The sequence below is a fragment of the Nerophis ophidion genome, linkage group LG05, assembly GCF_033978795.1.
Source record: "Nerophis ophidion isolate RoL-2023_Sa linkage group LG05, RoL_Noph_v1.0, whole genome shotgun sequence".
NCBI classification, from domain to species: Eukaryota; Metazoa; Chordata; class Actinopteri; order Syngnathiformes; family Syngnathidae; genus Nerophis; species Nerophis ophidion.
Genome location: NC_084615.1, coordinates 10,461,889 through 10,489,863, shown reverse-complemented (window position 1 = coordinate 10,489,863; position 27,975 = coordinate 10,461,889). Strand labels below are relative to the sequence as shown.

General features: G+C 42.3%; 1 protein-coding gene and 1 long non-coding RNA gene across 2 annotated transcripts; both read right to left on the bottom strand.

Moving 5' to 3' along the window:
* Positions 1-1,147: 1,147 nt before the first annotated feature.
* tspan7 (tetraspanin 7) lies at positions 1,148-27,375 on the bottom strand. The gene is made up of 8 exons (XM_061899948.1): positions 27,173-27,375; positions 19,222-19,410; positions 19,074-19,148; positions 18,902-18,997; positions 6,575-6,730; positions 5,432-5,515; positions 1,618-1,697; positions 1,148-1,561 (listed from the first exon to the last, which is right to left on the bottom strand). Exons 1-7 carry the CDS (start codon positions 27,257-27,259, stop codon positions 1,629-1,631), a joined length of 756 nt encoding a protein of 251 aa, XP_061755932.1. The 5' UTR covers positions 27,260-27,375; the 3' UTR covers positions 1,148-1,561; positions 1,618-1,628.
* LOC133552636 (uncharacterized) lies at positions 17,884-18,895 on the bottom strand. Its single transcript, XR_009806734.1, has 2 exons — positions 18,070-18,895; positions 17,884-18,036 (listed from the first exon to the last, which is right to left on the bottom strand). It is a non-coding gene; the product is annotated as an uncharacterized LOC133552636 (long non-coding RNA).
* Positions 27,376-27,975: the final 600 nt, after the last annotated feature.

The following is a 27,975-nucleotide window of genomic DNA, read 5'->3' as shown; positions in this document are numbered from 1 at the left end:
ACTTCGTCTAGCTCTTCCCGGGGGATCCCGAGGCGTTCCCAGGCCAGCCGGGAGACATAGTCTTCCCAACGTGTCCTGGGTCTTCCCCGTGGCCTCCTACCGGTTGGACGTGCCCTAAACACCTCCCTCGGGAGGCGTTCGGGTGGCATCCTGACCAGATGCCCGAACCACCTCATCTGGCTCCTCTCGATGTGAAGGAGCAGCGGCTTTACTTTGAGTTCCTCCCGGATGACAGAGCTTCTCACCCTATCCCAAGGTCAGGAAGGGGCGGTTTAGCTCGGTTGGTAGAGTGGCCGTGTCAGCAACTTGAGGGTTGCAGGTTCGATTCCCACTTCCGCCATCCTAGTCACTGCCGTTGTGTCCTTGGGCAAGACACTTTACCCACCTGCTCCCAGTGCCACCCACACTGGTTTGAATGTAACTTAGATATTGGGTTTCACTATGTAAAAGCGCTTTGAGTCACTAGAGAAAAAGCGCTATATAAGTATAATTCACTTCACTAATTCACAATCTCTAAGGGAGAGGAAACTCATTTCGGCTGCTTGTACCCGTGATCTTATCCTTTCGGTCATGACCCAAAGCTCATGACCATAGGTGAGGATGGGAACGTAGATCGACCGGTAAATTGAGAGCTTTGCCTTCCGGCTCAGCTCCTTCTTCACCACAACGGATCGATACAACGTCCGCATTACTGAAGACGCCGCACCGATCCGCCTGTCGATCTCACGATCCACTCTTCCCCCACTCGTGAACAAGACTCCTAGGTACTTGGACTCCTCCACTTGGGGCAGGGTCTCCTCCCCAACCCGGAGATGGCACTCCACCCTTTTCCGGGCGAGAACCATGGACTCGGATTTGGAGGTGCTGATTCTCATTCCGGCCGCTTCACACTCGGCTGCGAACCGATCCAGTGAGAGCTGAAGATCCCGGCCAGATGAAGCCAACAAGACCACATCGTCTGCAAAAAGCAGAGACCTAATCCCGCGGCCACCAAACCGGAACCACTCAACGCCTTGACTGCTCCTCGGTGGCAAAATAAATGATTAATGCAATATTATTTTGTGAGTTTGACAGCCCTAGTTAAAGCAAAAAGAAGCTAACAATAATACACTTGCTATATAGTTTTTGAAATAACGTCACTTGAATATTTGAGTGAATTGACATTTAATACTTGACATGCATCCACAAAGGTAAAGCAATGAAACACTGATATGTTATTGATGTCTGCTGGCATCTCGTCAGCTTGACTTATTCTCACTCAGGCACATGATTGAAGAAATGTCACGACAATGAGAGGTACTCCAGCTACGTGATGAACATTTTCATTCTTTCTCCAAGTAAACAACATTTGTGTGAAATGCTTTGGTCCCTGATTGAGGGGGAAACTACTTTTCCTTTTGATACTCCCTTTGCAAAAGTCCCTTCTGCTCCTCAGCCGTGTGTAGTGTGAGTACATAAAAAAAAGACAGCAAGGTTTGGTTTGTCACTCTAAAACAAACAAAAAAAAAAAAGAGTCTAAAATCACAGAAGGGTGAGTCGGGAGCAGCACACATGAAATCACCTGTGGAAGACAAAAGATTATTCTTCATCTCTCGCTCCCGCAACAGAGAACCTTACCTCCAGGACACTTAGACCATCTCGTACTGGTTGTTTGTGATGTATCGGGACAGGCAGCAGGCCAGGAATATTCCAATGAGCTGAGCGGAGGAACACACGGATGAATACAGACACACCATTAATTCACCTTTTGTGGGATTTGTTATGCAACTCAAACAGTAAGAATGCTGGACTACTGCTTTATGTCAACTGCTTTATGTCAGCTGATTATCGGTCCTGCTAGACACCGACCTCTATTTAATGATACAACTCTAACATTTGACAACCAAACAATAAAACAAGGCGACACGGTAAAGAATCTGGGTATTATCTTCGACCCAACTCTCTCCTTTGAGTCACACATTAAAAGCGTTACTAAAACGGCCTTCTTTCATTTCCGTAATATCGCTAAAATTCGCTCCATTCTGTCCACTAAAGACGCTGAGATCATTATCCATGCGTTTGTTACGTCTCGCCTCGATTACTGTAACGTATTATTTTCGGGTCTCCCCATGTCTAGCATTAAAAGATAACAGTTGGTACAAAATGCGGCTGCTAGACTTTTGACAAGAACAAGAAAGTTTGATCACATTACGCCTGTACTGGCTCACCTGCACTGGCTTCCTGTGCACTTAAGATGTGACTTTAAGGTTTTACTACTTACGTATAAAATACTACACGGTCTAGCTCCATCCTATCTTGCCGATTGTATTGTACCATATGTCCCGGCAAGAAATCTGCGTTCAAAGGACTCCGGCTTATTAGTGATTCCCAAAGCCCAAAAAAAGTCTGCGGGCTATAGAGCGTTTTCATTTCGGGCTCCAGTACTCTGGAATGCCCTCCCGGTAAAAGTTCGAGATGCCACCTCAGTAGAAGCATTTAAGTCTCACCTTAAAACTCATTTGTATACTCTAGCCTTTAAATAGACTCCCCTTTTTAGACCAGTTGATCTGCCGTTTCTTTTCTTTTTCTCCTATGTCCCACTCTCCCTTGTGGAGGGGGTCCGGTCCGATCCGGTGGCCATGTACTGCTTGCCTGTGTATCGGCTGGGGACATCTCTGCGCTGCTGATCCGCCTCCCCTTGGGATGTTTTCCTGCTGGCTCCGCTGTGAACGGGACTCTCGCTGCTGTGTTGGATCCGCTTTGGACTGGACTCTCGCGACTGTGTTGGATCCATTATGGATTGAACTTTCACAGTATCATGTTAGACCCGCTCGACATTCATTGCTTTCCTCCTCTCCAAGGTTCTCATAGTCATCATTGTCACCGATGTCCCACTGGGTGTAGATTTTTCCTTGCCCTTATGTGGGCCTATCGAGGATGTCGTAGTGGTTTGTGCAGCCCTTTGAGACACTAGTGATTTAGGGCTATATAAGTAAACATTGATTGATTGATTGATTGACAATGGCAGCTCATATGGATTCAATTTCAAGTTGATTGTAATGACTAAAACCCCTCATTTTCATTTTCCTGAAGGAATCAATAAAGTACAATCTATATGTCTAATCCATGCACATGATGCTAAGGTATGGAGGTTCATTTCTGTCTTTATTACCAAGGCTTATTTCGACACAGATTTTTTTTTTTACATCAAATGATGCCGACAATGACATTTGTGATCTCAATGTTTGTTAAAAGAGAGACTTATTTATCACACAACTGATCTTGTTTTACATACAGGAGCAGGAGTAAAATGCAATGAAAACAAAAAAAAAAATTGTCATAAATACGACATATTGCGCACTAATATGTAAAGATAAAATATGAAATACAAACCCCGTTTCCATATGAGCTGGGAAATTGTGTTGGATGTAAATATAAACAGAATACAATGATTTGCAAATCCTTTTCAAGCCATATTCAGTTGAATATGCTACAAAGACAACATATTTGATGTTCAAACTCAAACGTTTTTTTGTTGTTGTTGCACATAATCATTAACTTTAGAATTTGATGCCAGCAACACGTGACAAAGAAGTTGGGAAAGGTGGCAATAAATACTGATAAAGTTGAGGAATGCTCATCAAACACTTATTTCGAACATCCCACAGGTGTGCAGGCTAATTGGGAACAGGTGGGTGCCATGATTGGGTATAAAAACAGCTTCCCAAAAAAATGCTCAGTCTTTCACAAGAAAGGATGGGGTGAGGTACACCCCTTTGTCCACAACTGCGTGAGCAAATAGTCAAACAGTTTAAGAAAAACCTTTCTCAAAGTGCAATTGCAAGAAATTTAGGGATTTCAACATCTACGCTCCATAATATCATCAAAAGGTTCAGAGAATCTGGAGAAATCACTCCACGTAAGCGACATGGCCGGAAACCAACATTGAATGACCGTGACCTTCCATCCCTCAGACGGCACTGTATCAAAAACCGACATCAATCTCTAAAGGATATCACCACATGGGCTCGGAAACACTTCAGAAAACCACTGTCACTAAATACAGTTTGTTGCTACATCTGTAAGTGCAAGTTAAAGCTCTACTATGCAAAGCCAAAGCCATTTATCAACAACATCCAGAAATGCCGACAGCTTCTCTGGGCCCGAGATCATCTAAGATGGACTGATGCAAAGTGGAAAAGTGTTCTGCAGTCTGACGAGTCCGGATTTCAAATTGTTTTTGGAAATATTCGACATGCTGTCATCCGGACCAAAAGGGAAGCGAACCATCCAGACTGTTATCGACGCAAAGTTGAAAAGCCAGCATCTGTGATGGTATGGGGGTGCATTAGTGCCCAAGGCATGGGTAACTTACACATCTAAGAAGGCACCATTAATGCTGAAAGGTACATACAGATTTTGGAACAACATATGTTGTCATCCAAGCAACGTTATCATGGACGCCCCTGCTTATTTCAGCAAGACAATGCCAATCCACGTGTTATAACAGCGTGGCTTTGAAGAAAAAGAGTGCGGGTACTTTCCTGGCCCGCCTGCAGTCCAGACCTGTCTCCCATGGAAAATGTGTGGCGCATTATGAAGCGTAAAATACGACAGCGGAGACCCCGGACTGTTGAACGACTGAAGCTCTACATAAAACAAGAATGGGAAAGAATTCCACTTTCAAAGTTTCAACAATTAGTTTCCTCAGTTCCCAAACGTTTGTTGAGTGTTGTTAAAAGAAAAGGTGATGTAACACAGTGGTGAACATGCCCTTTACCAACTACTTTGGCACGTGTTGCAGCCATGAAATTCTAAGTTAATTATTATTTGCAAAAAAAAATCAAATACGTTGTCTTTGTAGCATATTCAACTGAATATGGGTTGAAAAGGATTTGCAAATCATTGTATTCTGTTTCTATTTACATCTAACACAAATTCCCAACTCAAATGGAAACGGGGTTTGTAAAACAAAAATGACAAGTGTTTTTAAATTTTGTGTCTAAAAATTCAGCGCGTTAATATTCTTGCTTCAAAACTCAAGACTCACTTCTGGTTGACCCGTGTCATGTGACTGCAAACCTGACACCTCATTGGATGCTTCAACCATTCCATCCATCCATTTTCTACTGCTTCTAACCCTCTCAGGGGGGCGGGGGTGCTGGAGCCTATTTCAGCTATATTTGGGAGGAAGGCGGGCCGAATGCAGCTGAGATAGGCTCCAGCACCCCCGCCATTCCTTCACTCTTCATTTACCGCAAGTTTTAAAGCAACAAATTCCTGCACTGAATTTCAAAACACTTTTTTTTCCCCACAAACTGAATTTGTCGGTGAACATTGTTTAATGTAAAAATGCATTTTGTTCACAGAATTTAAAAGCAAAAATTGTGGTGTATGAATTTAGTGTGAAAAATGTATCAGCTTGGTAATAAAGGGACAAAGGATTGAGTACCTGGAAGAATGCGATGCCAAAGGAGATGCCAGCGATGATGCCCAGGTTGGACTCCATCACAGTGGTGACCAGCGTGAAGCAGCCCTGCAGCACATGCAACTTCTTTCTTAGCCAGCAGATATTTGTCTCCACTTGAGGAGGATATTCTTTCTTTCTTCCTGGATTAGCACTTCCATACTTTTCTACACCACCACAAGGTCTTCTTGTCCTTCAAATCCAGAGGGGAGGCTGCTTTCGCTTTGGAACCAGCCCCTCTGCTCGTTCCAATGCTTTGCTCTCTAATTACTTATAAATCATCCTCCAATTATTCAATGAGTATTTTCTTAAGTCAATCATGTATTACGAAAAATATTTCTAAAGAAGCATATATAGATGATAAGTAGCCCACTGGAGAGGTTATAAAAACATAACGAATACATGACCTCACAAACTTGGTTTATTTATTATTATTTGTGTAAAACCTTTTGAGTTTGGCATTAGCTTAACTAAAATATCCCCAAAAATTTTTTCATAAAATTCAAGTCAAGGTATATTTTAACTACACCTTGTACAAACTGACTGCTTTGGAAATAAAGTGGATTGGACGGCAAGCAGCTTAAGTCTTCTTTCAGGTTCAGGTGCTGCACATTGTGCTGCCTAAACGGGCTGCGGTAGTACATGCTGTGTTTGCAGCAGTGCCAACCAAGTGCTGCCTAAACGGGCTGCGGTAGTACATGCTGTGTTTGCAGCAGTGCCAACCAAGTGCTGCCTAAACGGGCTGCGGTACACATGCTGTGTTTGCAGGAGTGCCAACCAAGTGCTGCACATTTTAAAATGAAGGTTCAAGTTGCTTTAAATGTTAAACTGTGTATATGAGACGTGTGCTACATATATGTTGCTTATATATTGTTTAAAAAAAAAAAAGTAATATAAGTGAAGCATGTTTTAGATTTTATATATTTTGAACCTTGTTCTTGTTGTGATGGGGTAGGTTTATATAAGCGTTGCTTCAACCTACACCCTTTCGGCTCAATCATTGCTCAAATGAGTGTTTTTATTTTTTATTTTTTTTCTTGTTGTTGTTCTTTGTTTTATGTGAAGATTGCCGAAATAAAATACATTGATTGATTGATTGCTTTAAAGAAGTGTGTGCTTTTAACTCACGGTGGAGTACACTTCACTCTGGGCCTTGTCCAGGTCTTTCAGGGTTTCCGGGGGACAGTTGCTGTTGACTTTGCAGCAGCTGGCAGGGATCCCGTTGTCTCTAAAGTAGTCCGTGTCGGCCCAGTCCGTGTAGTTTTTCACCCCGCAGCAATGTAACTGAAGAAGACAGGGAGTTGTCATTCTGCTACAACCAAGACACAAGTCACCTCCTTTAAATTATACAACCACTTGACCTTTTCAAAGAAGGTTTCCGGATTTAGTTTTCCTCATTTTTTGCCACGCTTGTCTGCACAAATAAACTCACAGTAAGAGCTTTGAAAAATGCTACTTTAAGGATGATTACCAAACTTCAAATAAAATTGGATGGCACACTTATTGTTTGTACTCTTTTGTACAAAGAGCGTCAAAACGCACGTTGGTCCACTTCAAGTCAGCAGGGACAAGCGGTATGAAAGAGTTCTTTTAGCGTAACACTTAGTGGAGAGACCATACATCCATCCATCCATTTTCTACCGCTTATTCCCTTGTGGGGCCGCGGGGGGCACTGGCGCCTATCTCAGCTACAATCGGGCGGAAGGCGGGGTACACCCTGGACAAGTCGCCACCTCATCGCAGGGCCAACACAGATAGACAGACAACATTCACACTCACATTCACACACTAGGGCCAATTTAGTGTTGCCAATCAACCTATCCAACTAAATCAATATACATATCGCCGTAGACACAATCGGTGACAATATAACATGCTTTTGATCAAATATTCTACATATTTTTATATGTTTTGGTCTGAGGAAACTAGAAATTATGAGGCAAGATTTGTTTCATGAAGTCACTCGCATTTTGGGAACCCAGCAAACAGGAAAGAGGAAGTCAGTGGGAGGGACCAGCTAACAGCCAATCAGTTAACAGTATTCACTGAACACTTGGAGGGCCAATCAGTTAACAGTATTCACTGAACACTTGGAGGGCCAATCAGTTAACAGTATTCACTGAACACTTGGAGGGACACGCTAAGGCATCCATCTCATCCATCCATTTTCTACCGCTTATTCCCTTTTGGGGTGGCTGGCGCCTATCTCAGCTACAATCGGGCGGAAGGCGGGGTACACCCTAAGGCAGTGGTTCTCAGATGGGGATACTTGAAGGTATGCCAAGGGGTACGTGAGATTTAATTTAAATATTCTAAAAATGGCAACAATTCAAAAATCTGTTATAAATATATTTATAGAATAATACTTCAACAAAATATGAAGGTAAGTTCATAAATTATGAAAATAAATACAACAATGCAATATTCAGTGTTGACAGCCAGTTTTTTTTGTGGACATGTTCCATAAATATTGATGTTAAAGGTTATTTTTTTGGTGAAGAAATGTTTAGAATGAAGTTGATGAATCCAGAAGGATCTCTATTACAATCCCCAAAGAGGGCACTTTAAGTCGATGATTACTTCTATGTGTAGAATTCTTTAGTTACAATTGAATCACTTGTTTATTTTGCAAGTTTTTAGTTATTTTTATATCTTTTTTTTTGTTGCTGAGATTAGGGGCTACTGTAATTTAAAAAAAATTTCACAGGGGGTACATGACTGAAAAAAGGTTGAGAACCACTGCCTGCTGTAAGAAGTGTGGCAACACCACCAAACTCCAGCATGTGGTGTTCAACAGCCTGTACACCACTGCCATCTAGTGTCTGAAATCTGCATGATCTTATTACCTCATGCAACCTGGCGACCACACACCTTCTCCACTAATATATACTCTATTCATTAGTAAGTCCTGAAATAATAATCCATATTGATCAATACAAAAATGGTGATATAGTTGGCAGCTCTAAAAAAAACTGTGTATTATTTTGGAAGTGACGTGTACAACCCGGCAGCTCAAACAGGTGTCCAAGAGTTTTATTTTAAATGAGTAGCAAAAGTTGGGTGGGCAAGCCAGTAAAGGATTATTTCAAATTAATCACATAAAAAAAAAACAATTGTTTTTGTAGATATGTTCGACACTATGCCATCTTCAATATTACATGTCTTTCAAATATTTGACATGCACTAAAAACAATGAGAAGTGACATCACGTACCAGCACTAACATGTCATCAAAGTACAATCTAGCAGGTCAAACACTACAAAGTGTTTACAAAGTACAATCCAGCAGGTCAAACACTACAAAGTGTTTACAAAGTACAATCTAGCAGGGCAAACACTACAAAGTGTTTACAAAGTACAATCTAGCAGGTCAAACACTACAAAGTGTTTACAAAGTAGGTCAAACACTACAAAGTGTTTACAAAGTACAATCTAGCAGGTCAAACACTACAAAGTGTTTACAAAGTACAATCTAGCAGGTCAAACACTACAAAGTGTTTACAAAGTACAATCTAGTAGGTCAAACACTACAAAGTGTTTACAAAGTAGGTCAAACACTACAAAGTGTTTACAAAGTACAATCTAGCAGGTCAAACACTACAAAGTGTTTACAAAGTACAATCTAGCAGGTCAAACACTACAAAGTGTTTACAAAGTACAATCTAGTAGGTCAAACACTACAAAGTGTTTACAAAGTACAATCTAGTAGGTCAAACACGACAAAGTGTTTACAAAGTATAATCTAGTAGGTCAAACACTACAAAATGTTTACAAAGTACAATCTAGCAGGTCAAACACTACAAAGTGTTTACAAAGTAGGTCAAACACTACAAAGTGTTTACAAAGTACAATCTAGCAGGTCAAACACTACAAAGTGTTTACAAAGTACAATCTAGCAGGTCAAACACTACAAAGTGTTTACAAAGTACAATCTAGTAGGTCAAACACTACAAAGTGTTTACAAAGTACAATCTAGTAGGTCAAACACGACAAAGTGTTTACAAAGTATAATCTAGTAGGTCAAACACTACAAAATGTTTACAAAGTACAATCTAGTAGGGCAAACACTACAAAGTGTTTACAAAGTATGTCAAACACTACAAAGTGTTTACAAAGTACAATCTAGTAGGGCAAACACTACAAAGTGTTTACAAAGTACAATCTAGTAGGGCAAACACTACAAAGTGTTTACAAAGTACAATCTAGCAGGTCAAACACTACAAAGTGTTTACAAAGTACAATCTAGCAGGTCAAACACTACAAAGTGTTTACAAAGTAGGTCAAACACTACAAAGTGTTTACAAAGTACAATCTAGTAGGGCAAACACTACAAAGTGTTTACAAAGTACAATCTAGCAGGTCAAACACTACAAACTGTTTACAAAGTACAATCTAGTAGGTCAAACACTACAAAGTGTTTACAAAGTACAATCTAGTAGGTCAAACACTACAAAATGTTTACAAAGTACAATTTAGTAGGGCAAACACTACGAAGTGTTTACAAAGTACAATCTAGTAGGGCAAACACTACAAAGTGTTTACAAAGTACAATCTAGCAGGTCAAACACTACAAAGTGTTTACAAAGTACAATCTAGCAGGTCAAACACTACAAAGTGTTTACAAAGTAGGTCAAACACTACAAAAGTGTTTACAAAGTACAATCTAGTAGGGCAAACACTACAAAGTGTTTACAAAGTACAATCTAGTAGGTCAAACACTACAAAGTGTTTACAAAGTACAATCTAGTAGGTCAAACACTACAAAGTGTTTACAAAGTACAATCTAGTAGGTCAAACACTACAAAGTGTTTACAAAGTACAATCTAGCAGGTCAAACACTACAAAATGTTTACAAAGTACAATCTAGCAGGTCAAACACTACAAAGTGTTTATAAAGTACAATCTAGTAGGGCAAACACTACAAAGTGTTTACAAAGTACAATCTAGCAGGTCAAACACTACAAAGTGTTTACAAAGTACAATCTAGTAGGGCAAACACTACAAAGTGTTTACAAAGTACAATCTAGCAGGTCAAACACTACAAACTGTTTACAAAGTACAATCTAGTAGGTCAAACACTACAAAGTGTTTACAAAGTACAATCTAGTAGGTCAAACACTACAAAATGTTTACAAAGTACAATCTAGCAGGTCAAACACTACAAAGTGTTTACAAAGTACAATCTAGCAGGTCAAACACTACAAAATGTTTACAAAGTACAATCTAGCAGGTCAAACACTACAAAGTGTTTACAAAGTACAATCTAGTAGGGCAAACACTACAAAGTGTTTACAAAGTACAATCTAGTAGGTCAAACACTACAAAATGTTTACAAAGTACAATCTAGCAGGTCAAACACTACAAAGTGTTTATAAAGTACAATCTAGTAGGTCAAACACTACAAAATGTTTACAAAGTACAATCTAGCAGGTCAAACACTACAAAGTGTTTACAAAGTACAATCTAGCAGGTCAAACACTACAAAATGTTTACAAAGTACAATCTAGCAGGTCAAACACTACAAAGTGTTTATAAAGTACAATCTAGTAGGTCAAACACTACAAAATGTTTACAAAGTACAATCTAGCAGGTCAAACACTACAAAGTGTTTACAAAGTACAATCTAGCAGGTCAAACACTACAAAATGTTTACAAAGTACAATCTAGCAGGTCAAACACTACAAAGTGTTTATAAAGTACAATCTAGTAGGTCAAACACTACAAAGTGTTTACAAAGTACAATCTAGTAGGTCAAACACTACAAAGTGTTTACAAAGTACAATCTAGTAGGTCAAACACTACAAAGTGTTTACAAAGTACAATCTAGCAGGTCAAACACTACAAAATGTTTACAAAGTACAATCTAGCAGGTCAAACACTACAAAGTGTTTATAAAGTACAATCTAGTAGGGCAAACACTACAAAGTGTTTACAAAGTACAATCTAGCAGGTCAAACACTACAAAGTGTTTACAAAGTACAATCTAGTAGGGCAAACACTACAAAGTGTTTACAAAGTACAATCTAGCAGGTCAAACACTACAAACTGTTTACAAAGTACAATCTAGTAGGTCAAACACTACAAAGTGTTTACAAAGTACAATCTAGTAGGTCAAACACTACAAAATGTTTACAAAGTACAATCTAGCAGGTCAAACACTACAAAGTGTTTACAAAGTACAATCTAGCAGGTCAAACACTACAAAATGTTTACAAAGTACAATCTAGCAGGTCAAACACTACAAAGTGTTTACAAAGTACAATCTAGTAGGGCAAACACTACAAAGTGTTTACAAAGTACAATCTAGTAGGTCAAACACTACAAAGTGTTTACAAAGTACAATCTAGCAGGTCAAACACTAGAAAGTAACCCTAACCCATTACTGTACTAACTATATGCCATAAAGAAGGTGGCGAGGAATGTTTGCCCGTAAGACTTGTGACTCACCGCTGTCTAGTCCACACACGACAAAACTTGCAGTCTTCTTGTTACGACAGAATATATCATAAATTCCTCACTAAAAGCAGCTACTTTCTTCCTCCGCTTTAAATCCTGCAGTTTATAAAACGGTGTGGCTAATTTATGGATTATTCTTGGCTGACGGCCATAATGCAACCAATTTAAAAGAAAACAAAACCACAGAAAAGGTGTTTCAGTGTTTAGGACCAATTCCCTCACTGGTGATGCAGGGCCCTTCTGTTTAGAGCTTTGAACCGGAAGCACAAGTACTGTTGCGTCTTCTAATCGTATTGATTGTTTATTTATCACGCCCAGCAGCATTTTTAAGTTTCACAACATAACTAAAGCAATTCCTAATAACTAAACAGTCCCATGTCTGACGTCTGTAGGAGCGGTCTTATGCATATCTTTATGTGCTTGCGTATTGTAATAAAGTATCATTAACTTACAATGGCATTGTCTTTGTATTGTTACAGGCTCATAAAGTCACCAAAACGTCAGCGTGGAGTTATTGAGTCTGTTAGCTGATAGGAGAGCAAGCGTGCGCAGCGAGTGGCTCCATGACCATGACTTTCTGATTTCTTTGATCGGCCGTTTTACTGCCTTGTTACAGACACCGTTTGGAAACAATAATTTATGGAGTAAAACTTTTACAAAATATTTCTGTGTAAATAACTAATTTCACAACTCATATATCTGCGGTGTGGCTAATATATGGATTTTTATTTTTTACTTAAAGGGTGCGGCTTATATACCGATGCGCCCTATAGTTGGGTTATATTCCATGATAGCTAATGTTAGCCATTGAAAATGCTATCATTAGCCAGCAACACGCAAAGCTAACGTGTTCCACACGGGTGTAGTTACATCACCCGGGTGTAGTTACATCACACGGGTGTAGTTACATCACCCGGGTGTAGTTACATCACACGAGTGTAGTTACATCACCCGGGTGTAGTTACATCACACGGGTGTAGTTACATCACCCGGGTGTACTTACATCACACGGGTGTAGTTACATCACCCGGGTGTAGTTACATCACCCGGGTGTAGTTACATCACACGAGTGTAGTTACATCACACGGGTGTAGTTACATCACACGGGTGTTGTTACATCACACGGGTGTAGTTATATCACCCGGGTGTAGTTACATCACACGGGTGTAGTTACATCACCCGGGTGTAGTTACATCACACAAGTAGTTACATCACCCGGGTGTAGTTACATCACACGGGTGTAGTTACATCACCCGGGTGTAGTTACATCACACGGGTGTAGTTACATCACCCGGGTGTAGTTACATCACACGGGTGTAGTTACATCACCCGGGTGTAGTTACACCACCCGGGTGTAGTTACATCACCCGGGTGTAGTTACATCACACGGGTGTAGTTACATCACCCGGGTGTAGTTACACCACGCGAGTGTAGTTACATCACCCGGGTGTAGTTACATCACACGGGTGTAGTTACATCACCCGGGTGTAGTTACATCACCCGGGTGTAGTTACATCACACGGGTGTAGTTACATCACCCGGGTGTAGTTACATCACCCGGGTGTAGTTACATCACACGGGTGTAGTTACATCACCCGGGTGTAGTTACACCACACGGGTGTAGTTACATCACCCGGGTGTAGTTACATCACACGGGTGTAGTTACATCACCCGGGTGTAGTTACACCACACGAGTGTAGTTACGTCACCCGGGTGTAGTTACACCACACGGGTGTAGTTACATCACCAGGGTGTAGTTACATCACCCGGCTGTAGTGACATCACACGGGTGTAGTTACATCACCCGGGTGTAGTTACACCACACGGGTGTAGTTACACCACACGGGTGTAGTTACATCACATGGGTGTAGTTACATCACACGGGTGTAGTTACATCACACGGGTGTAGTTACATCACATGGGTGTAGTTACATCACCCGGGTGTAGTAACATCACCCGGAAGGGGGCAGGAAATGATGCTAAACCACTTGGGAAAGTTAGCGCCCACAGGGCAGCCGTGTGAAAGTTCCAAGCAGACCAAGTAAAGTGGTCTTGTGGTTCCAGTGTCCGCCCTGAGATGGGGAGGTCGCGAGTCCAAAGCCCAGCCGAGTCATACCAAAGACTACAAAAATGGGAGCCATTACTTTCCTGCTTGGCACTCGGCATCAAGGCTTGGAATTAGGGCTTAAATGACCAAAAATGATTGCTGGGCGCGGCCACTGCTGCTCACTGCTCCCCTCACCTCCCAAGGGGTGAACAAGGGTGATGGGTCGAATGCAGAGAATCATTTGGCCACATCTAGTGGGTGTGTGTCACAATTTGGCCACACCTAGTGGGTGTGTGTCACAATTTGGCCACACCTAGTGTGTGTGTGTCACAATTTGGCCACACCTAGTGTGTGGGTGTGACAATTTGGCCACACCTAGTGTGTGTGTATGACACCTAGTGTGTGCATGTGACAATTTGGCCACACCTAGTGTGTGTGTATGACACCTAGTGTGTGTGTGTGTGACAATTTGGCCACACCTAGTGTGTGTGTGACAATTTGGCCACACCTAGTGTGTGGGTGTGACACCTAGTGTGTGTGTGTGAAAATTTGGCCACACCTAGTGTGTGTGTATGACACCTAGTGTGTGCATGTGACAATTTGGCCACACCTAGTGTGTGTGTATGACACCTAGTGTGTGTGTGTGTGACAATTTGGCCACACCTAGTGTGTGTGTATGACACCTAGTGTGTGTGTGTGACAATTTGGCCACACCTAGTGTGCGCGTGTGACAATTTGGCCACACCTAGTGTGTGTGTGTGTCACAATTTGGCCACACCTAGTGTGTGTGTGACAATTTGGCGACACCTAGTGTGTGGGTGTGACACCTAGTGTGTGTGTGTGACAATTTGGCCACACCTAGTGTGTGTGTATGACACCTAGTGTGTGTGTGTGTGTGTGTGTGTGTGTGTGACAATTTGGCCACACCTAGTGTATGTGTATGACACCTAGTGTGTGTGTGTGTGTGTGTGTGTGACAATTTGGCCACACCTAGTGTTTGTGTATGACACCTAGTGTGTGTGTGTGTGTGTGACAATTTGGCCACACCTAGTGTGTGTGTGACAATTTGGCCACACCTAGTGTGTGGGTGTGACACATAGTGTGTGTGTGTGACAATTTGGCCACACCTAGTGTGTGTGTATGACACCTAGTGTGTGGGTGTGACAATTTGGCCACACCTAGTGTGTGTGTATGACACCTAGTGTGTGTGTGTGTGACAATTTGGCCACACCTAGTGTGTGTGTATGACACCTAGTGTGTGTGTGACAATTTGGCCACACCTAGTGTGTGCGTGTGTGACAATTTGGCCACACCTAGTGTGTGTGTGTGTCACAATTTGGCCACACCTAGTGTGTGTGTGACAATTTGGCCACACCTAGTGTGTGTGTGACCATTTGGCGACACCTAGTGTGTGGGTGTGACACCTAGTGTGTGTGTGTGACAATTTGGCCACACCTAGTGTGTGTGTATGACACCTAGTGTGTGTGTGTGACAATTTGGCCACACCTAGTGTGTGTGTATGACACCTAGTGTGTGTGTGTGTGTGTGTGACAATTTGGCCACACCTAGTGTGTGGGTGTGACACCTAGTGTGTGTGTGACAATTTGGCCACACCTAGTGTGTGTGTATGACACCTAATGTGTGTGTGTGTGTGTGACAATTTGGCCACACCTAGTGTATGTATATGACACCTAGTGTGTGTGTGTGTGTGTGTGACAATTTGGCCACACTTAGTGTGTGTGTATGACACCTAGTGTGTGTGTGTGTGTGTGACAATTTGGCCACACCTAGTGTGTGTGTGACAATTTGGCCACACCTAGTGTGTGGGTGTGACACCTAGTGTGTGTGTGTGACAATTTGGCCACACCTAGTGTGTGTGTATGACACCTAGTGTGTGCATGTGACAATTTGGCCACACCTAGTGTGTGTGTATGACACCTAGTGTGTGTGTGTGTGTGACAATTTGGCCACACCTAGTGTGTGTGTATGACACCTAGTGTGTGTGTGTGACAATTTGGCCACACCTGTGTGTGTGTGACAATTTGGCCACACCTAGTGTGTGTGTATGACAATTTGGCCACACCTAGTGTGTGTGTCGCAATTGGGCCACACCTAGTGTGTGTGTGTGACAATTTGGCCACACCTAGTGTGTGGGTGTGACACCTAGTGTGTGTGTGTGACAATTTGGCCACACCTAGTGTGTGTGTATGACACCTAGTGTGTGCATGTGACAATTTGGCCACACCTAGTGTGTGTGTATGACACCTAGTGTGTGTGTATGACACCTAGTGTGTGTGTGACAATTTGGCCACACCTAGTGTGTGTGTGTGACAATTTGGCCACACCTAGTGTGTGTTTGACAATTTGGCCACACCTAGTGTGTGTGTGTGTGTGACAATTTGGCCACACCTAATGTGTGTGTGTGTGTGTGTGTGTGTGTGTGAGACATTTTGGCCACACTTAGTGTGTGTGTGTGTGACAATTTGGCCACACTTAGTGTGTGTGTGTGTCACAATTTGACCACACCTAGTGTGTGTGTGTGACAATTTGGCCACACCTGGTGTGTGTGTGACAATTTGGCCACACCTAGTGTGTGTGTGTGAGACATTTTGGCCACACTTAGTGTGTGTGTGTGTGACAATTTGGCCACACCTAGTGTGTGTGTATGACACCTAGTGTGTGTGTGTGACAATTTGGCCACACCTAGTGTGTGTGTATGACACCTAGTGTGTGTGTGTGTGTGTGACAATTTGGCCACACCTAGTGTGTGGGTGTGACACCTAGTGTGTGTGTGACAATTTGGCCACACCTAGTGTGTGTGTATGACACCTAATGTGTGTGTGTGTGTGTGACAATTTGGCCACACCTAGTGTATGTATATGACACCTAGTGTGTGTGTGTGTGACAATTTGGCCACACCTAGTGTGTGTGTATGACACCTAGTGTGTGTGTGTGTGTGTGACAATTTGGCCACACCTAGTGTGTGTGTGACAATTTGGCCACACCTAGTGTGTGGGTGTGACACCTAGTGTGTGTGTGTGACAATTTGGCCACACCTAGTGTGTGTGTATGACACCTAGTGTGTGCATGTGACAATTTGGCCACACCTAGTGTGTGTGTATGACACCTAGTGTGTGTGTGTGTGTGTGACAATTTGGCCACACCTAGTGTGTGTGTATGACACCTAGTGTGTGTGTGTGACAATTTGGCCACACCTGTGTGTGTGTGACAATTTGGCCACACCTAGTGTGTGTGTATGACAATTTGGCCACACCTAGTGTGTGTGTCGCAATTGGGCCACACCTAGTGTGTGTGTGTGACAATTTGGCCACACCTAGTGTGTGGGTGTGACACCTAGTGTGTGTGTGTGACAATTTGGCCACACCTAGTGTGTGTGTATGACACCTAGTGTGTGCATGTGACAATTTGGCCACACCTAGTGTGTGTGTATGACACCTAGTGTGTGCATGTGACAATTTGGCCACACCTAGTGTGTGTGTATGACACCTAGTGTGTGTGTATGACACCTAGTGTGTGTGTGACAATTTGGCCACACCTAGTGTGTGTGTGTGACAATTTGGCCACACCTAGTGTGTGTTTGACAATTTGGCCACACCTAGTGTGTGTTTGACAATTTGGCCACACCTAGTGTGTGTGTGTGTGTGACAATTTGGCCACACCTAATGTGTGTATGTGTGTGTGTGTGTGTGTGAGACATTTTGGCCACACTTAGTGTGTGTGTGTGTGACAATTTGGCCACACTTAGTGTGTGTGTGTGTCACAATTTGACCACACCTAGTGTGTGTGTGTGACAATTTGGCCACACCTGGTGTGTGTGTGACAATTTGGCCACACCTAGTGTGTGTGTGTGAGACATTTTGGCCACACTTAGTGTGTGTGTGTGTGTGTGTGTGACAATTTGGCCACACCTAGTGTGTGTGTGTGACAATTTGGCTACACTTGGTGTGTGTGTGTGTGACAATTTGGCCACACCTAGTGTGTGTGTGTGAGACATTTTGGCCACACCTAGTGTGTGAGTGTGTGACAATTTGGCTACACTTGGTGTGTGTGAGACAATTTGGCCACACCTAGTGTGTGTGTGTGTGACAATGTGGCCACACCTAGTGTGTGTGTGACAATTTGGCCACACCTAGTGTGTGTGTGTGTGTGAGACATTTTGGCTACACTTGGTGTGTGTGAGACAATTTGGCCACACCTAGTGTGTGTGTGTGAGACAATTTGGCCACACCTAGTGTGTGTGTGTGTGTGTGTGTGTGACAATTTGGCTACACTTAGTGTGTGTGTGTGACAATTTGGCCACACCTAGTGTGTGTGTGTGACAATTTGGCCACACCTGGTGTGTGTGTGAGAGACATTTTGGCCACACTTAGTGTGTGTGTGTGTGTGTGACAATTTGGCCACACCTGGTGTGTGTGTGAAAATTTGGCCACACCTAGTGTGTGTGTGTGACAATTTGGCCACCACTGGTGTGTGTGTGCCAATTTGGCCACACCTAGTGTGTGTGTGTGTGTGTGTGTGTGTGACAATTTGGCTACACTTGGTGTGTGTGTGCCAATTTGGCCACACCTAGTGTGTGTGTGTGTGTGAGAGAATTTGGCCACACATAGTGTGTGTGTGTTTGTGTGTGTGTGACAATTTGGCCACACCTAGTGTGTGTGTGTGTGTGTGTGTGACAATTTGGCCACACCTAGTGTGTGTGTGTGAGACATTTTGGCCACACCTAGTATGTGTGTGACAATTTGGCCACACCTAGAGAGTGTGTGTGTGTGTGTGTGTGTGTGAGACATTTTGGCCACACCTAGTGTGTGTGTGAGACTATCATCGGTACTTGAACTTGTAAAGAAGGATGGTAAAAATACTAAATAGCTGTCAATGGTATTTTGAAACGGGTGCATGAGCCTGCCCGGAGTATACTGTAAAGAGTGCACTTACAGTCCTCTGAATGATGTCCACTGCAGTTCTGCTGCTTTCAGTGCTGTTGTAGGACTTGACTGCATTTTTGTACGCGCTGCCCAGTTTAGCCTTGATCTGCACAAAAACAAATGACAAGAGCGGCGATGAGGAGGCGGCCTGGCTTCATCTGGAAAAGGCATCAACAACTCACCTCGTGCCTGAAGAGGAAGCCTGAGATGCCGGCCACCAGCTCAGCCAAGAAGACCAGCGTCAAGAACATGGCATACTGTTGGGCGCAGGGGGCGGGGTTAATGACAGCACAAGACAAGAAAAGTAGTGGCTAGATTGTGGCGGCTGACCAGTTTGAGCATCCAGGGGCTGCCTCGGCATGTGGCCAAGCAGCCAAACAGCCCGAAAATGATGATGGCAGCGCCGGTGCCGATGAGGACGTACGGTGCGTTGGTGGTGTCGTCGGAGGCCAGCACCATGTACGCCTCCAGGTTGACTTTGCCCCACACGCCCACCGCCAGCAGGATCATGCCTGTGAACTGAGTCCGAGCAGCCAGTTCACAGGCTTAGTTTTGCTCCATCGTGACAAACTGCAGCCCTAACCCTTCATTTTACAGCCAGGTGCAGGATTCTCACAGGAATCAGGCCAAAATTACAATTCACCAAACAGGTCAGCTTTTACCATCTCAGAACCCTAGCAAAGACCAAGGCCTACCTCTCCCAGAGCGACCTGGAGACCGCTATCCAGGCCTTCATCACACAGCGGCTAGATGACAACAATTCACTGGACGTTGTTGGCATTGATTCGCTCTACGTTGTTGGCATTGATCGGGCATCACTGCGCCGTTTGCAGCTTGTGCAAAACTCGGCTGCCCGTCTCCTCACCAGCACCAAAAAACGCGAGCACATCACCCCGGTCCTGGCCTCACTCCACTGGCTCCCTGTCCGTTACCGCATTGATTTTAAATGACTTTTAATTGTTTGTCAATCATGAGGTGGCGACTTGTCCAGGGTGTACACCGCCTTCCGCCCAATTGTAGCTGAGATAGGCCCCCGCGACCCCAAAAGGAATAAGCGTTAGGAAAATGGATGGATGTTTTTAAATCAGTAATGCGGACGTTGTACCGATCCGTTGTGGTGTAGAAGGAGCTGAGCCGAAAGGCAAAGCTCTCAATTTACCGGTCGATCTACGTTCCCATGCTCACCTATGGTCATGAGCTTTGGGTCATGACCGAAGGGATAAGATCACGGGTACAAGCGGCCGAAATGAGTTTCCTCCGCCGTGTGGCGGGGCTCTCCCTTAGAGATAGGGTGAGAAGCTCTGCCATCCGGGAGGAACTCAAAGTAAAGCCGCTGCTCCTCCACATCGAGAGGAGCCAGATGAGGTGGTTCGGGCATCTGCTCAGGATGCCACCCGAACGCCTCCCGAGGGAGGTGTTTAGGGCACGTCCAACCGGTAGGAGGCCACGGGGAAGACCCAGGACACGTTGGGAAGACTACGTCTCCCGGCTGGCCTGGGAACGCCTCGGGATCCCCCGGGAAGAGCTAGACGAAGTGGCTGGGGAGAGGGAAGTCTGGGTTTCCCTGCTTAGGCTGTTGCCCCCGCGACCCGACCTCGGATAAGCGGAAGATGATGGATGGGTTTTTAAATCCCTAAATGGTCTGGCCCCACAATACCTGACAGAGCTTCTGCATCATCATACCTCGTCTAGAGCCCTAAGGTCAGCTGACCAACTGCTGTTGGCGGTCTCTAGATCCAGGCTAAAGACCAGAGGGGACAGATCCAGGCTAAAGACCAGAGGGGACAGAGCCTTTTCCGTGGCCGCCCCTAAGCTCTGGAACAGCCTTCCGCTCCACATTAGGTCAGCCCAGAGCCTGGGGGTTTTCAAAAGCCTTCTTAAGACCTACCTCTTCTTGCTGGCCTTTGACCTGAGCTTAGTCTGCCCACTAGGCCACCATTTCTAGTCCTACCCCCCCACCCCTTCGCTTTAGTTCGATATTTCTATTTGTCACACTTTTTATTACTATGATTTTTATTTAGCACATTTTTTACTTTTTATTCAAGCCCTTTTACCATATTCCTTTTTCCACTATTTTCTTCAGCTCATTCTTTGTTTGTTTTCTGTTTCTTTAACCTGTAAAGCACTTTGGTTCAATTTAAAAGTTGCTGTAAACTTGCTATATAAATAAAATTGACTTGACAAAATACAACCTTACCTACTTTACATGTTGAACAATCCTATCCTTCAACAAACCACTGTCATCCACGAACCCTAAAAGGTTGTTTTGCAGATGCCGTAAAAAGCTGGCGAGTGCACAGTACAAAGATAAAAACATGGCCAACAACAAAAACAACAACAACTTCTTGTAACCGCCATTCAAAGAGGTCCCCAGATGTTTTTATCAAGCTCTCCGGTATTGTGTTGTGTCGTCAAGGTGCTACAAATACTAAAGCCATCAAGAGTGTTTTCTATGTTGTCACACTCATTTCTTAAACATATTTTGTGCCGTTTTGTGGCAAAATGGATGAAATTTTGCTGAATCCGTGCAATTAATTTGCTCTCATGTGTGAGAAAAGGGGGAAGGAAACACAATTGCACTATGAGGCCTGAACTGTTTATCTTATCTTGTTTTGTGCTTTGATTAGGCTGTCAAAAGTTCACTCATGTGATTAATCACAAAAAAATATTGCATTAAACTTATGATTATTCATGCAATTTATTGGAAACGTACAAGCTCTTTTACCCTAAGCGCTATATGGTTAGTGAGCAGGTCAATGCATACGTCAGTACAAAAAGGAGTGCTACTGGCAAATTTCACTCCAAAATACATCCTGAAAGAACTTTAGACAAAACTCTTACTAGGTTTTGTGAAAATAAATGACATAGATTCAAGTACACTTAGCACTGGGCCAATAAAACAATACCAATACATATCGCGATAGACTGAAAGATTGAAAACGCATTTTATAAAATATACATTTACATAACACGTACATACATATATATATATATATATATATATATATATATATATATATATATATATACATATATATATATATATATATAGACATGTATATATATATATATATATATATATATATGCACATATACATATATATGCATATATATATATATACATACATACATATAGCTGAGGGGATTATAATAAGAGGAAGGTTACATCCATCCATCCATTTTCTACCGCTTATTCCCTTTTGGGGTCACAGGGGGCGCTGGCGCCTATCTCAGCTACAATCGGGCGGAAGGCGGGGTACACCCTGGACAAGTCACCACCTCATCGCAGGGCCAACACAGATAGACAGACAACATTCACACTCACATTCACACACTAGGGCCAATTTAGTGTTGCCAATCAACCTATCCCCAGGTGCATGTCTTTGGAAGTGGGAGGAAGCCGGAGTGCCCGGAGGGAACCCACGCATTCACGGGGAGAACATGCAAACTCCACACAGGAAGATCCCGAGTCTGGATTTGAACCCAGGACTGCAGGAACTTCGTATTGTGAGGCAGACGCACTAAACCCTCTGCCAACGTGAAGCCCAGGAAGGTTACATTTGAAGTAAAAATGTTAACATTTAATCTCGTGTTCTGCTGGTCATAAAAAATGTCAATAATTATCGATATCGGCCAATATAGAACAATTTTATTGGGATACAGTTATAAGCGGGGTCGCCCAAGCCTTTGTAAAACGTTTAAAAACATTCCTGGATGACATTCTGACAATAAAATTGCATAACATTAGAAATATTGGGGTCTTTTTTTAGCGAATTTAAATTATGCAAGCTAGTAATCACCTGTGATTATCATAAATCGTTGATTAATCTGATTTAAAAAAAAATAATCACATGACCGCCCTAATTTTAATTTCTCGTACATTGCTTAGTTTGGTCACAGAGCCTGTCTGTCGTGGGTATATTTTTAAGCTTTTTATGCCATTTTTAGTACTTTTTCCCTCTAAATCGTGTAAAGCTCCCGGAATTGTGACTTGTTCTTGGAGCTGGATGAAGTATCTTCAGAGGTGAGGTGAAATGATCATACCTTGGGATTATCCATCTCTTTCACAGAAGGTAAACACATGTTTGTTTTTCTTCACTTGGTGACGTCATCACCTACTTTTAAAAGGAGCCTTTCTGCCGGGAGCTCAAATCTTGAACAGTCCCTAAAGTTTGTTTAAAAATATATATATTTTCCCAATGCGCCAAAAGTCTCCGTGTTGACTTTATGGTTTGTTGGCCGATTTGTTGTTGTTGCTTGCCCCCCGGCAAGGAGTGCTACTGGCAAATTTCACTCCAAAATACATCCTGAAAGAACTTTAGACAAAACTCTTACTAGGTTTTGTGAAAATAAATGACATGGATTCAAGTACACCTAGCACTGGGCCAATTAAACAATACCAATACATATCGCGATAGACTGAAAGATTGAAAATGCATTTTATAATATATACATTTACATATACACGTACATATATATATATATATATGCACATATACATATATATGCATATATGTATATATATATATACATATAGCTGAGGGGATTATAATAAGAGGAAGGTTACATTTGAAGTAAAAATGTTAACATTTAATCTCGTGTTCTGCTGGTCATAAAAAATGTCAATAATTATCGATATCGGCCAATATAGAACAATTTTATTGTGATACAGTTATAAGCGGGGTCGCCCAAGCCTTTGTAAAACGTTTAAAAACATTTGTGGATGACATTCTGACAATAAAATTGCATAACATTAGAAATATTGGGGTCTTTTTTTACCGAATTTGAATCATGCAAGCTAGTAATCACCTGTGATTATCATAAATCGTTGATTAATCTGATTTTAAAAAAAATAATCACATGACCGCCCTAATTTTAATTTCTTGTATATTGCTTAGTTTGGTCTGTCATGGGTATATTTTTAAGCTTTTTATGCCATTTTTAGTACTTTTTCCCTCTAAATCGTGTAAAGCTCCCGGAATTGTGACTTGTTCTTGGAGCTGGATGAAGTATCTTCAGAGGTGACGTGAAATGATCATACCTTGGGATTATCCATCTCTTTCACAGAAGGTAAACACATGTTTGTTTTTCTTCACTTGGTGACGTCATCACCTACTTTTAAAAGGAGCCTTTCTGCCGGGAGCTCAAATCTTGAACAGTCCCTAAAGTTTGTTTAAAAATATATATATTTTCCCAATGCGCCAAAAGTCTCCGTGTTGACTTTATGGTTTGTTGGCCGATTTGTTGTTGTTGCTTGCCCCCCGGCAAGGAGTGCTACTGGCAAATTTCACTCCAAAATACATCCTGAAAGAACTTTAGACAAAACTCTTACTAGGTTTTGTGAAAATAAATGACATAGATTCAAGTACACCTAGCACTGGGCCAATAAAACAATACCAATACATATCGCGATAGACTGAAAGATTGAAAACGCATTTTATAAAATATACATTTACATATACACGTACATATATATATATATATATATATATATATATATATGCACATATACATATATATGCATATATATATATATATACATACATACATATAGCTGAGGGGATTATAATAAGAGGAAGGTTACATCCATCCATCCATTTCCTACCGCTTATTCCCTTTTGGGGTTGCGGGGGGGCGCTGGCGCCTATCTCAGCTACAATCGGGCGGAAGGCGGGGTACACCCTGGACAAGTCGCCACCTCATCGCAGGGCCAACACAGATAGACAGACAACATTCACACTCACATTCACACACTAGGGCCAATTTAGTGTTGCCAATCAACCTATCCCCAGGTGCATGTCTTTGGAAGTGGGAGGAAGCCGGAGTACCCGGAGGGAACCCACGCATTCACGGGGAGAACATGCAAACTCCACACAGGAAGATCCCGAGCCTGGATTTGAACCCAGGACTGCAGGAACTTCGTATTGTGAGGCAGACGCACTAACCCCTCTCCCACCGTGAAGCCCAGGAAGGTTACATTTGAAGTAAAAATGTTAACATTTAATCTCGTGTTCTGCTGGTCATAAAAAATGTCGATAATTATCGATATCGGCCAATATAGAACAATTTTATTGTGATACAGTTATAAGCGGGGTCGCCCAAGCCTTTGTAAAACATTTAAAAACATTCCTGGATGACATTCTGACAATAAAATTGCATAGCATTAGAAATATTGGGGTCTTTTTTTAGCAAATTTGAATTATGCAAGCTAGTAATCACCTGTGATTATCATAAATCGTTGATTAATCCATCCATCCATCCATCTTCTTCCGCTTATCCGAGGTCGGGTCGCGGGGGCAACAGCCTAAGCAGGGAAACCCAGACTTCCCTCTCCCCAGCCACTTCGTCTAGCTCTTCCCGGGGGATCCCGAGGCGTTCCCAGGCCAGCCGGGAGACATAGTCTTCCCAACGTGTCCTGGGTCTTCCCCGTGGCCTCCTACCGGTTGGACGTGCCCTAAACACCTCCCTAGGGAGGCGTTCGGTTGGCATCCTGACCAGATGCCCAAACCACCTCATCTGGCTCCTCTCGATGTGAAGGAGCAGCGGCTTTACTTTGAGTTCCTCCCGGATGGCAGAGCTTCTCACCCTATCTCTAAGGGAGAGCCCAGAGGAAACTCATTTCGGCCGCTTGTACCCGTGATCTTATCCTTTCGGTCATGACCCAAAGCTCATGACCATAGGTGAGGATGGGAACGTAGATCGACCGGTAAATTGAGAGCTTTGCCTTCCGGCTCAGCTCCTTCTTCACCACAACAGTGATTAATCTGATTTAAAAAAAATAATCACATGACCGCCCTAATTTTAATTTCTCGTACATTGCTTAGTTTGGTCACAGAGCCTGTCTGTCGTGGGTATATTTTTAAGCTTTTTATGCCATTTTTAGTACTTTTTCCCTCTAAATCGTGTAAAGCTCCCGGAATTGTGACTTGTTCTTGGAGCTGGATGAAGTATCTTCAGAGGTGAGGTGAAATGATCATACCTTGGGATTATCCATCTCTTTCACAGAAGGTAAACACATGTTTGTTTTTCTTCCCTTGGTGACGTCATCACCTACTTTTAAAAGGAGCTTTTCTGCCGGGAGCTCAAATCTTGAACAGTCCCTAAAGTTTGTTTAAAAATATATATATTTTCCCAATGCGCCAAAAGTCTCCGTGTTGACTTTATGGTTTGTTGGCCGATTTGTTGTTGTTGCTTGCCCCCCGGCAAGGAGTGCTACTGGCAAATTTCACTCCAAAATACATCCTGAAAGAACTTTAGACAAAACTCTTACTAGGTTTTGTGAAAATAAATGACATGGATTCAAGTACACCTAGCACTGGGCCAATAAAACAATACCAATACATATCGCGATAGACTGAAAGATTGAAAATGCATTTTATAAAATATACATTTACATATACACGTACATATATATATATATATATATGCACATATACATATATATGCATATATATATATATATATATACATATAGCTGAGGGGATTATAATAAGAGGAAGGTTACATTTGAAGTAAAAATGTTAACATTTAATCTCGTGTTCTGCTGGTCATAAAAAATGTCAATAATTATCGATATCGGCCAATATAGAACAATTTTATTGTGATACAGTTATAAGCGGGGTCGCCCAAGCCTTTGTAAAACGTTTAAAAACATTTGTGGATGACATTCTGACAATAAAATTGCATAACATTAGAAATATTGGGGTCTTTTTTTACCGAATTTGAATCATGCAAGCTAGTAATCACCTGTGATTATCATAAATCGTTGATTAATCTGATTTAAAAAAAAATAATCACATGACCGCCCTAATTTTAATTTCTTGTATATTGCTTAGTTTGGTCTGTCATGGGTATATTTTTAAGCTTTTTATGCCATTTTTAGTACTTTTTCCCTCTAAATCGTGTAAAGCTCCCGGAATTGTGACTTGTTCTTGGAGCTGGATGAAGTATCTTCAGAGGTGACGTGAAATGATCATACCTTGTGATTATCCATCTCTTTCACAGAAGGTAAACACATGTTTGTTTTGCTTCACTTGGTGACGTCATCACCTACTTTTAAAAGGAGCCTTGAGCTCAAATCTTGAACAGTCCCTAAAGTTTGTTTAAAAAAATATTTATTTTCCCAATGCGCCAAAAGTCTCCGTGTTGACTTTATGCTTTGTTGGCCGATTTGTTGTTGTTGCTTGCCCCCCGGCTACCCCCCCTCCCCCACATCAGCGACATGGCCGCAGATGTTGTTGCCCCCCCCCCCCTCCACATCAGCGACATGGCCGCAGCTCACCCAGAAAATGAGGCTGTAGGAGATGAGGAAGGTCTTCAGGCAGGTAATCACTGGCTTCGTCTGAAGCCGTCGAGAAGGTGGCGACATTGTTGCTCAGTTACTGTTCAGGGTGAAAAGTCGAAAAAAAGCTGAGTGAAAGAGGTGAAGAGAAAGTTCCGAAGGGGGTTAACGCAGTGCGAGGAAGTGACGTCACTGGGCCAGATTTTTTTCCAAGGGAATCGACAATCAACATTAAGATAAGATTCGCTTTCAAAGTAAAGTATAATGTACACTTACACAACAATGGCTGATTTAGCTGTGTGGAAAAAATAATGTATTTTTACATCCAAATATAAACGTTTTACAATAAACTCAACGATTTAGCTTAACTCTCACGTAGTTTCCCATTAATGGAGAATTTCAGCGCTTTTATGTTGAAGTCACTCCAACTTCCTGTTAGGTGCTAGGTAACTGAACTATGAAACGTGATGCAACTTCTTTTTTTCCCAACGCCAGGGGGTTAAGGCAGAACTTGAAACGCAAAGCTTTATTTTTATTTCTTAAACAATGTAGAACAGATTTATGTTTTTTTTACAGGAGACACACAGTATGAATGATGATGTAAAGTTTTGGAGATCTCAATGGGGTAATGAGATATATTGCTCTCATGCATCACAGCGTTCTGGAGGAGTTGGCACATTCAAAAACAAAATTACAGGAGTCTCATTGCATCATAGTGATTATGATAAAAAATGGCCATTATATTCGTCAGGTTTTTGAGATTCAGAAAACAAACTTTATAGTTGCTAACATTTATGGATATA